The sequence below is a fragment of the Zootoca vivipara genome, chromosome 3, assembly GCF_963506605.1.
Source record: "Zootoca vivipara chromosome 3, rZooViv1.1, whole genome shotgun sequence".
NCBI classification, from domain to species: domain Eukaryota; kingdom Metazoa; phylum Chordata; class Lepidosauria; order Squamata; family Lacertidae; genus Zootoca; species Zootoca vivipara.
In genome coordinates this window covers 48,916,099-48,928,287 of record NC_083278.1, presented here as the reverse complement: position 1 = coordinate 48,928,287, position 12,189 = coordinate 48,916,099, and the positions used below count along the sequence as shown (strand labels likewise).

General features: G+C 42.3%; 1 protein-coding gene across 1 annotated transcript; it reads left to right on the top strand.

Moving 5' to 3' along the window:
- Window positions 1-1,233: 1,233 nt before the first annotated feature.
- CD164 (CD164 molecule) lies at window positions 1,234-12,053 on the top strand. The gene is made up of 6 exons (XM_035109277.2): window positions 1,234-1,693; window positions 6,096-6,182; window positions 7,817-7,894; window positions 10,471-10,527; window positions 11,333-11,428; window positions 11,771-12,053. The coding sequence occupies exons 1-6, from the start codon at window positions 1,585-1,587 to the stop codon at window positions 11,932-11,934; spliced, it is 591 nt and encodes a 196-aa protein (XP_034965168.1). The 5' UTR covers window positions 1,234-1,584; the 3' UTR covers window positions 11,935-12,053.
- Window positions 12,054-12,189: the final 136 nt, after the last annotated feature.

Sequence of the window (12,189 nt, the reverse complement as noted above, 5' to 3'; positions counted from 1 at the left end):
TTTATTTACCTGGACATTTAGAACCTTCCTTTCTGTGTGCAAATCAAGTAGGTTCATTGCACAAGACCTAATGAGCTATTTCACAATCTGAATTTTCCAGTATGTGACTGAATCCCACCTGAAAATAGTGATACGGTAGTGTAGAAGCACTCCAAATTGCATACTTGCACCTAGCAGAAGATTGGTAGTAGTGAGCTGTGCACAAGCTGTTTACCGTACTTCTCTGCTATTTCTGATACTCTCATTGAGGAATGTCAGTATTCCTGGAACACTATTTGCAAGCTGCTCTGTAGGTCAATTTCCACCTAAAAAGAATAATCAGCCAGGAAAGTGGTGCTGTAACTGGAATTGACATTCATTCTATCCTCTTACAGTTTTAAGTGCATACACAGCCTTTCCATACACCGTTGTCCCTGGCCCTTGTATCTGGATTGAAGTTTCACGTCAGTCACACAGAGTTCATTTAAGATGTTTTGCTGCCCTAAGCAAATGAACTGCATGGTCCAATTGGTGTGACCAGGGCTTCCTGGTAATGTAGCACAGGATCCTGGCCATCATGTGTGGCTGCCTGGAGCAGCCCAAGCCTTCTGCCTGGATATCCTCTGCACATAAGCATTGCAGTATTACAAAGCGTGCACCTATATGCAACACTGGAACACCAGAGAAACTGCTTGGTTTTTAGTCTGCCCAGTCAGCTCTCCTGTTAAAGATTGACTTCAAGTCCTCTGGCAGTCATTATCCCTCATCCTTGGTTAAGTCTGTTTTTAACGAGATATTTTACATTGTTGTGACGCGCCCTGGGACCTTGCAGCGAAGGGCAAGTAACCTAATACAGTAATATTTTAGGCTCCGGACTTAATGCATTGTCTTCAACGTCTCTGCTTTTAGGTGATATTTGGTGGGCAGCGAGGCTTCTGCTCATTCTACTAAGTGGAGTTAGGCCCTGACATCACTACTGCCCGTCTGGTTTTTGTGGCTTGCTAAACGCAAAACGTATTTCTGACGCTGTCCAAGGCCAAGAACTACCAGTTAATAATTTCACATTGAGGCTTAATCGCTTTTCTCCTATCACAAAGCTATTTTTAAGTGATCCCAGCTCCAAAGATCAATATTGATCTTTTAACGACACCCGCGTCTACAAAGCAACACATGATCTAATTTTCGCACGAATTGAGACATCGAGTGACAAGCGAGCGGACGTCGAAGAAGCCACGCCCGCTCCGTCGGGATATTTCCACGCCATTCGAGGTTTCGGTCACGTGACGAGGAAGCTGCTCTTTTCCTCGAGGGCCGTTCCATTGCAGCAGGCGGTGTGTGTGTGCTGCTTGAAGGGGCTTACGCGTCGACGAGAACATCTCTTATTACGCAGGAAGCCGAGAGAGAAACAGAGACAGCGCGCGCGCGTTTGCCTCAATCCACGCGTCAAACGGCTCGCGCGAGCCGCCCAACGGCCGTGTCACGTGACTGCAGACTTCGACCGGCCGCGTAGCGGAGCTGGTTGCGAGAGCTGAGGGCTGAGCTGTTGTTTCTTCTTCTCTTTCCTCGTGGGGCGAACCCCCCTCGCTTACCTCGCCGAGAGACGCCATGAGCTGCTTCAGCCGCCTTCGCTGGGCTGCCCTGGGCTGGGCGCTGCTCCTGCTGGTGGTCGCCTCTTGCTTCACGTCCGCGTTGGCCGAGGCCGAAGAGGAGAAAGGTGAGGAGACGGAGCGGGCGGCGCGGGGCTTCGGAAGCGGAAAGGCTCCTGGTGTTGCGGCGCTGCTGTGAAGCCTTGAGAGCTATGCGTGGGAAACACAGGGGGCCCGGAGGCTGAGACGCGCTCTGCGCGCCAGGCTCACCTCCGCGCCGAGATAGCCGCCCTGGCCTTGACGGGGCTCGTAGTGCAGCCCCTCCTCGAAGAAAGGAGCTCCGAGGGCGGAGGGAATGAAGGGAGGGGGAAAGTGGTCGTGTTACGGGTTGCCAAGGGGTGGGGGTGCAGCAGAGCGGACCTCCGGCACCGACCCCCTTTACTCTTTTGAACGCATGCAGACCCCCCGCCAACGTGGAATCCCCCCCCTCGCTCCCCACGTGGCAAACGCTTGATTTCGGTCCGAAAACTGCCGAGGTGTTGAAATGGTTAAACATCTCACGCAGCTGCTGGGGGGCGAACGTGGCCCCGCCGCGGCTGCAGTTCAGTTCAAGCATCGCGGTTCTTCCGCGTCAGTGGCGATTTTAGCCCTAGTGTATTGGTGCGGGGGCGGCTTCTGCGTTCCGTTCTCTTCCCTCCCGAGAGAGGCATCGGCAGGCGGGAAGAATGCGGGGAGGCAGGATTCGCGGTGTTACCGGTAGGAAACTCGGGTCGTGGGAAAGGGTCCGCCCACCGCCTGTAAGACTAGAGTTGCCTTCTCGTCGCTTTTAAGAGAAACGAAACCGTGCGGTGTGGTGGTGGGGATGAAGGCGGCGTAGGGCGACTGGCAGCCATAGCTGCCAAGTTTTCCCTTTTCTCGCGTGGAAGCCTATTCAGCATAAGGGAAAATCCCTTAAAAAAAAGGGATAACTTGGCAGCTATGCTGGCAGCTGCCCTGCTCGTTCTGGTTTTGGATTGTGTTGCCTCCGTGTTCACTGCGCTCCGCCTCCCCCTCTGAAAAGTTTACGAACATTCAGCCGAGACAATGCAGCAACGTCTCCCCCTCTCTTCGTGTAGAACTACCGTAGCTGCTTCGTATATTTATTTATCCTGTAGTGACGCACAATCTGTATATCAGTTATGAGTTAACGCAAGGGATGAAGTGCAAGGATTTATTGTTCAAAAGCCCTAATTCTTTACAGCGCAGGAGCTATTTTGAGAGCGGTTACAAGTGTATAATCGGCAGCCTGACCTCTATTTTCAGGGAGATAACACACGTATTTGTTTGTTTTCCCCCTTGCCTTTCTGTCATCGTGGTTGTTACAATGGCACCATCAACTTTCATGGCACTGGGCAGCATATAAGATTTTGTCTAATAAACAGGATGAAAGCTGTAAACAGAAATCATTTGGTTCTCTTATTTTAAAGCTGTGTTCATTTGTTTGTATTTGCAACTGCACAACTGATGGAGGCAAGTAAGTTGGGAGAATGCCTTGAGGGAAAAGATTTCCACCCTCCAAGGATTCCCCTGCTGATGTGTTTTAACAGCTGCTTTTGTGATGCATGTCTGTAGAAGCTGCTATTAGGATGAGTCTAGATTTTTTTTAAATCAATTGCATTAAAGGTTTTCAACCTAATATATAATAAAATTTCAAACCAAAGTAAAGAGAAAAATAAAAGAATGTATCAAACAGAAAGAAACTAAAGATAAAATTAAAGTAAGATAATCTTCATAAAACACAAAATTATAAATATAACTATGTAGCCCTTGGTCACCATTTTATCTTAACCTTCACACACGGAGAGAGTTGAATCCTCCCACCCTGAGAAAAGCCATTCTGACCTGCCTCATAGAGGCCCTGTCCTCTCTGTCAGCTCCCTGTACAGGATGAGTCAAGATTTTTTCACCCAAAAATAAATTGCCTCACTGGAGTTTTCTAAATTGTTGACATTCATTTGTGCTCACTCATTCACACGCTACATAGCATGCAAGCCCATCTTTTAAAACTTATTGAAAACAGTTTGACTAGAATTAACCTGAAGGACATAGAGCTGAGTTGACTGTACTGATGCTTTTGTGAATACTTCTAACAAATAAACCCATATTATTATCTATTAAAATTGTATACGGCCCTTCATCAGAAGGTCACAGGATGGTTCACAACATAAAAATACAAAATGAGAACACAATATACATAATAAAAATAAACCAGTAACTCCCAAAAACACATTTCAAATTCTGTAGAATATTTATCAGTTGAAAGTGATTGTTGGTGGTGCTAGTATCATTCAGCCTGTTTTTATGAGAAAAGAAAGTGGAAATAGAGGAATGAAAGAGTTTTATTTACTAATATCTACTTAGAACTCTTAATTTGGGCAGTCAAAGAAGTTATTCCTACGAACTTCATCTTAAACTACCAATTGCTGCTCAGCTTCAACACAATGTTGATGGCAAACACTTGGTTTTTACTGTGGCAAACATACACATCATATATATATATATATATATATATATATATATATATATATACACACACACACACACACACACACACACACACATATAAAATATGAACAAGTTACTGGTAAATGTTATGTGCAAAGAATCCCATAGTGTCATCCTTCCCGTAATGTAGAACAGCATCTCCATATTTGTTGAAATGAGTGTTGACCAGAATTGTACCCTAATATCCCTTGCCTTCAAACAGTGTTGTTGTTGTTATTCAAACACGACTACTCTTTATTTTGAGTTAGATAGCATTTTAGTATACTTTATCTTTGGCGTGTTAGCTTGCAGGTGCACTCTGGAGGCCCTTCTTTGAGGAACATTTCACACATCATTGTTCTTGTGTATAATAATTAATGCACATAATTAACTCATGTTTATAAATATGTATTTAATGCAGTATGCTATTAAAGTACAGCTTTTCAAAGGCGTCACTTCAGATATTAGTGTATTTTGCACTGTTTATGCTCTCCTCATAAAACAGGAGTGGAAAACTTCAAATAGTTGATTATATGCAGGGCTCTACAAGTTCCTTCCTCGCCCACTAGCAATAGTTTTCAGAAGAGGGGAAAGGTCATACTTTAATTCTCAAAGCAGATATCTCATTGCAGTAGTTTACATATTCCTTGGCACTGGTGTGGCTTCAATTGGAGTACGAAATTAAAACTACAATTGTTTCCAGAATGTGGCACACAAACTCATTTCAATATATGTGCTTAATGGAATTAAAGCAAAGCTGGCCAAGCCTATTCCTAGGAAATAGGGGGGAAGTTTTGTAAAATGTAGCTACCAGGGCGGTCAGCATTGGGCCTACACACAGTGACTGAAACCTATTTGTAGCTATGAGCGAAGGCCTGAAAGCAGCTTGTGTTATTATTTCATTTATGAATTGCTTTCCATAAAAATCTCAAAGAGGAAAGCAATTTCAGGTTTGGTACAAATGCAGAGTGCAGTATTTTAGGCACTGATAAGCTAAAATAATAGGTCTAATATAGCATTCATAACAATCTTTGGGATTTAGGACTTACCCATCACTGTCATTGTGAAAGGTCTATAATATAGCATCTCGGAACTGCTTCTTTTGACACAGGACACTTGCAAGCAAGAGGTAGTGAGGCCAGAAGTAGCCTCCATTTATTGGTGCTGTTGCAGACCACCACCACCAACACATAAGAGCCAAAAAGCTAGCCTTCTGGTTTTCTATAAAGTTAGGTCATCCTCAAATAATTATTCAATAAACAATCATTTTCTATGGCATGCAGCACTAATTGTGAATCACATGGCCCTACAGATGTTGCCAGTGTACACCTCCCATCAATCTGACCATTGGCCATGCTAGCTGGGGCTGATGGGAGATAATGTCTGGAGGGTCACACCCACCCTGACTTAGTGCTACGTTCAAGATCAGACTCATGGTTTGTCTCCCTTAGACAAACCATAAGCAGTAAGACAAGAACAAACATTAGTTACAGTTTGTATTAATGATGGCCATTACAGACTTGGTAAGCTAAAATACAGTAAACTAAACAAACAAAAAACTTGGGAAGCATATTGCTAAAAACATTAAGAGAAGTAACAAACATTTGTTCAAACAAACAAGAAGGAGCCATGAAGCAATGAAGAAATGGTAAAGGAAGACAGGAAGTATACATTTAAACTGAATGAATATTTTGTGTTGTCCACACTGCAAAAAAAAAAAAAAAGGCAATACCTTTGCATGATCTGTGTTTTGCTTTTTTCAGAGAGTCTGTCTGAAAAACTGTGACCAGAAATGAATGTCTAGGGTCCTTTCTCCTTGGTTATAGGTGTTAATTTTCTTTGTTAATTTTTCATTTGAAAATAAAAATAATTACTTTATAGTGCTTTTGTTTATTCACATTTAAAGCACTTCTAGACCTCAGGGGTGCCATAGACTGTTCATAATTTGTAGTGACCTTTTGAAATTGTGATCTACCAACTGTTTAAAAATGCATTCTTCCTTTTTAGCTGGCTGTGAAAAACATACCAACTGTAGTTCCTGCATTAATAGTCCTGACAAGTCTGAAATAAACTGCACATGGATTTTTTGCAACGGTAAATGGAATTATTTTGAATTGTAATACGTAAGAGTAGTTAAGTATGTTTGCTTTTTCTGGCTTAATAGTGGTTGGCACTTACTGAGGTGTGAAACCTAGACTTATCATTTTTGAGTCAAGCTACATGCTAACCCAGGTGGCGCTGTGGGTTAAAGCACTGAGCCTAGGGCTTGCTGATCAGAAGGTCGGCGGTTCGAATCCCTGTGACGGGGTGAGCTCCCGTTACTTGGTCCCAGCTCCTGCCAACCTAGCAGTTCGAAAGCACGTCAAAAAATGCAAGTAGATAAATAGGAACCGCTTACAGCGGGAAGGTAAACGGCGTTTCCATGTGCTGCTCTGGTTTGCCAGAAGTGGCTTTGTCATGCTGGCCACATGACCTGGAAGCTATACGCCGGCTCCCTCGGCCAATAATGCGAGATGAGCGCGCAACCCCAGAGTCGGTCACGACTGGACCTAATGGTCAGGGGTCCCTTTACCTTTACCTTTACATGCTAATAAGCCCGCCCTCTGTTGACACTGCCACACTCAGAGGCTGTCTTCAGCTGAGAAAAAGATGCATATCTGTGTAGTTCAGGCTTTTTATTTGGGGAAGGGAGATTTTCTGATCAAGAGAGGCTCACTATTGGAAGTGGAGCAAAGTACACAGTGGAGTAAAAATCTGCAACCAGAGAAAGCCATGGATGTTGAAAAAATGAGGTGGGGAAAAGTAGGAGGGTTTGAGGCTGAAATATCAGGGAGTTGAGGAGGCACAGGGCTGCTAGGTCTTGAAACTTAAACCTGGCAGCTGCTGTTTGTTTAAAGTTGCATGGAAGGTTTTGTCAATTAGGGCTTTTACTACTGCTGCACCACAGAACCTTATAACCCTAAGGCGTAGGTCGGCAAACTAAGGCCCGGAGGCTGGATCCAGCCCAATTGCCTTCTGGATCCGGCCCACGGATGGTCCGGGAATCGGTGTGGGAATTCTGCAGAGACCAGCGGAACACAAAGGGGAAACAGCTGTAGCGCGGCAAGAAAGCTGATCTTCTTTGCCTTCTTGCCGCGCTACAGCTGGTTCCCCTTTTGTTGCGGCTCGCCCGCTTCCTCTTTCTATGGTTGCGCATCGCAAGATGAAGCAGCGGTCATCGAAAACCTTGTCGTCTTGCGAATGCCTCGCGCAGCGCTAAACTCTTTCGTCTTGCGAGTTTTTCGTTGCGTGAGACATTCGTCTTGCGAGGTACCACTGTATACAGATTTTACCTACACGTGTATTTTTAATGAAACCAATGCCCTTATATAACTTTTGACCAGGCGCAGACTTGTATTGTGGAGCTTTTCAGAGATTAAGGGACATACGTAAAGAAGAATCTTTGTGACACTTCTTAATTTTCCAGAGTGATTGAACTCTCAGTATATTGGTTGGTTAACTTCTCTGTGCTAAAATAACACCTCTGCTAAACCAAGGAGTAGATAATACTGTACCTAAATGTCAATGTAACAAGCACCACAAGTGAAGCTAATTAGCAGCTGTATAGCTTTTCTAGGACAAGGAAGATAAATGTTTCTAATTGAAACTTGTAGCCAAAGTATTGCATTGAATGTTTCACTCTTAAAAACTAAACTGAAAATTCTTCCTCAATCTTCTTTTCCTGTAAGCTACTTCGTTCTACTGTATAAATGCAACGGAAAGAAGTGATAATTGTACATCTACTTTAAGAAATGGAACTTGTTCAGGTAAATATTTAATACTGCACTTATGATGTAAAACCAATTCGTTGTTTAGGATCCATGCAGTTGGGAATGCTAAAGTCTCCAAAGCTGGGGTTGCCAGTGCAGCACTTGCAGGCGTACATACGTCCAATGAAATCTTCATTGACTTCCACAACATCCCCATTTCCTCTTCTATTGGGTACATTGCACCTCCCCCACCATAATTAGATTTCAAAATTTGGTCTTAATAGAAGGCTTTTCTCAATCCTCATTATTGCGGGAGTATATGTGGATGATCATCTTGGAGAATGTTGCTGGGCAGGGAAATTAAAGCCTTCCCTCTCCAGCTGCACGTTCCAGGAAGATCTGTCTCCCCACTCCTAAATGTTGGTGATCCCTGATCCAAGACTACAGGAGAGGTTATTATTGCTGCTGCACAGATCTGCCACACCTGGGAAAATGGAAGTTAGGTAAAAGGCCCAGTGGAAGAGCAGGGTAGGAGGTGTAGAGGTTTTAAAACATGGGTTTCTTGGATGTAATCTGGCAATATTACCTTTTATTTAATTATTCCCCCACCAGTATTGAATAATTAGCACTTGAACAGATAACAGAAGCTATTTTCTGTCCCTACTGTAAAACAGTTGGGGAAGTGTAACTTCAGTTAGATTGTATGGGAATATCTTCAGACAGGAGTAACTATTGCATGTCACCAAAATGTCCTTACAACAATATTGAGCAGCTTTTGTCTATTGCAAGAACTGGACAGCTGTCAAACAATGAGTGCTGTAGTAGTTCACCCTTTCTCCTTCATTCCACTAGAAAGTAGATTCTCATGGATAGCATAGCTATCCACTGCTTCAGGTAGTGGTGAGGGTGCAATAGTGAATTGATGTCATGTGCCTATCCAAATAGGAGGAGTTTGAAAACATAGGATCCTGCCTTTTATTGAGTCATACCGTTGATCTATCTAGCTCAGGATTGTTCACTGACTGGCTGTGACTCTTAGGGTTTCAGACAGGATTCTTTTCCAGCTTTATCTGAAGGTGCCAGGGATAGAAAAGGGACCTTTTGCATGCAAAGCATGTGCTCTTACTGTACCACAGTTGGGGTACCTTTCAACTGAGCCACAATGAAAATGCTTATTGAAATAATAAGAGGAAAATGAATAATTGCATCACTTTAGGTACAGGCTTGATGCTTGAAGACCTCTGCTTTGTTTTTTAGGGTGGGCTGTATCTGAGGGATGTTAATTTGCTAGTGAAACATCTGTTTTTTAATATTTGCCCCACCATAGCAGGATGCTAGGTGTAGGTAGAGTAGCCGTTTTTAAGACCAGTGGGCACACTTTAAATATTGAGAGAATGCAAAGGTTGACATGGCACCGTCATTGTTTCTCCCCTGCCTCCCGCTTCATGTTTACCAGGGGAAGTCAGTGATGTTCTGCTGGTCCTGATCATGGAGATACAGCAGTTAAAGACACAAAACCCTTCCCCCCCTCAATGACATTCATAAACCAAAGCCTAGATTGTAGTAAGGCCTATTATACACAAAGAGACTTTAATTGTGAAGTAGACATGTATATTATTGTACTGTTAGTGTGAATTCTTAATGAGTGCCTGGCTATCAGAAGATACAACTTAAAGCCCCTTTGCAGTTTTTTCACATTTTGCATTTGTCACATGGAAAGGGAATTGTTTAGCATCCACCTGCATATATATTAATTTTTTTAAAAAAATTGTCCGATAGCACCTTAGAGACCAACTAAGTTTGTTCTTGGTATAAGCTTTCGTGTGCATGCACACTTCTTCAGATACACTGAAACAGAAGTACCTAGACCCTTATATATAGTGGGAGGGTCTGGTGACTTCTGTTTCAGTGTATCTGAAGAAGTGTGCATGCACATCAAAGCTTATACCAAGAACAAACTTAGCTGGTCTCTAAGGTGCTACTGGACAATTATATACACCCTGTTTTCCCAAAAATAAGACATGCCCATAAAATAAGCCGAGGCAGGGTTTCTAAGCATTTGCGCAATATAAGCCATACCCCCAAAATAAGACATAGTGATAGGCGCAGTTCTGGAGGGCGCCAAGGAAGAGGCGAGGCTGGACGCGTAATAAAAATAAGACATCCCCTGAAAATAAGCCATAGTGTGTCTTCTCGAGGAAAAATAAATATAAGACTGTGTCTTCTTTTCGGGGAAACGTGTGTGTCAACTGCGTCAGACCAACACTGCTACCTACCTGAATCCACCTGCATGTGATTGTGCAGTAGTACCGGTATGTGCAGAAAAACTTATGGGTGGGTACCTAATCTCAGAAGAATTCACCACAGGAAAGATGTAAGCTGAAGGGCGAAGGTCAACTTTTGGGGCCACTTACAATTGTAATTGTATGATCTGTTCTGCATCACAGCCTCAGATGTATCCTGGGAACAGAGGTGGCTATTGATAATATTAGTACCTCTTGTAGCATAATCCACATCTCCTCAGAATTAAGAGCTATTGAATTCAATGGAGCTTATTCACATGTAAATGGGGTTAGGATTGTAGCCTCAGTTTTTAAATATTCTGTTTTCTGCTTCATACTTTTGTTTTTTAGTTCCTCCTGAGCCTACCACAGTTGTTACACCTACCACAGCCAACACGTCTACCCCAGGTAACAAACTTTTGTGCATTAATAAGTAAAGAAGTATAAAGGTTTAACCTGTAATAACGTTTCCAGGATTACTCTGTGAAAATCAGAAGTGAGAGCTCATGTTTTTATCCAGTTTCTTGAAATGGCTTAATCACTATAAAGGACAGGAAAGTACCAGTACTATGAGTTGTAGGCCAGAATACTGATAATTTCCTGTCCTTTACTGAAATGTCTTTGATCACTAAGGTAGATGATACAATTTATTGAAGGGAGAAAAACCTGTCTTGAGAATTCATGTTAGTGAAGAGCGTGTAGTAAAATTAGCCAAGAAAAAATCTGAATGCACAGGGGAGTGACTATATGTACACTTCCTCTACATGCAATATTCAGCTTCCATGTTTCTTCCATTCTCTTCTGGAATGTCAAGAATCGACATTATTGTATATATGGCAGGGGTTTCCTGGCATCTTCTGTGCTTAAATGATTTCTTCTTGTCTGGTTTTGTTAATTGTCCACTTTGTTGGGGACTTAGCTTCTTATATAATCTCAGTAATGTTTTCCCTAATGTGTTTAATTTTTTATTCTTGAATTATATTGTGTACAATTTAAGATAATCTCGTAATTTGAAATTTTTTTGCCTTCAAAATGGAGGAAATGACTTTTTAAAACTACCAATTTTCCATCCATGCATAAATATTTTTCATTTAAAATTATTACTGTGAAATGCATCTAACAGTGCCTTTGTTCTGCAATCATTTGCTCAACTTGTAAGATTAAAATAGCTATTTAAAGTTGGTTCCAAGATGTGGTATTTTCTTTGAAACAGCTCCTACACATAACACAACTACACCAGCCAAACCTACATCTGCCGGACCTACTGCTGCTAATAGTACTGCTGCTAGCAACACAACTTCTACATCAGGTAATATTTGATTTATAGCAAGATTAAAATCAATCAAGTCACATAGACATTAATATCTCTCTCGCATGCACACACATATAGCTCTCAATTATGTACACTCAAAGCATACTTGTGCATGAATGCAGACATATTCAGAAAAACCCCTCCGTTGGTGGAGGAAGTGCCTCTTGATTAAAAATAATAATCCAAAATATTATTATTGGGGGGGGGGGGGTCCAAGGGGTAGGAATCCAAGACATTAGGGCCACCAACCTGGTGCTCGGTGGTGATCCATGCATTAAAGAGTAGCTTTCTAAATCTGCACAGCCTATCACTAATAACTCTACTTCTTTCATTTGACAGGCTCAGCTTCTCCCCAACCAACTTCCAAACCATCTCCACACAAATCCACCTTTGATGCTGCCAGTTTCATTGGTGGTGTTGTCCTAGTGCTGGGACTGCAAGCAGTAATATTCTTTCTCTACAAATTTTGCAAGTCCAAAGAACAAAACTATCACACCCTCTAGAATACGTTGCTTTTAAGTGGACTTAACAAGGTCAACATTTGTGGTTAGCTGCACCAAAATATCTTTATTCCTTATAGAAGACAGCAATTCAAAATATTCTTATTCTTCAAGACTTTTTTTTTTAAAAAAGAAAATGTTTCTGCAACATGCTTGGAAGAAGGTTGTATGAATCATGTTTTGCTCTGCAAGAATACTTGCAATATTGTGCATGAATCCTCATTGGCTGTCTGAAATTTCTTTAGTGGCTGCTGCTGT

Coding starts and splice junctions, on each gene's coding strand:
- CD164 (XM_035109277.2), top strand. CDS start 1,585: ATGAGCTGCTTCAGCCGCCTTCGCTGGGCTGCCCTGGGCTGGGCGCTG. Junction 1,694..6,095: donor CGAGGCCGAAGAGGAGAAAG/GTGAGGAGACGG, acceptor CTTCCTTTTTAG/CTGGCTGTGAAAAACATACC. Junction 6,183..7,816: donor CACATGGATTTTTTGCAACG/GTAAATGGAATT, acceptor TTTTCCTGTAAG/CTACTTCGTTCTACTGTATA.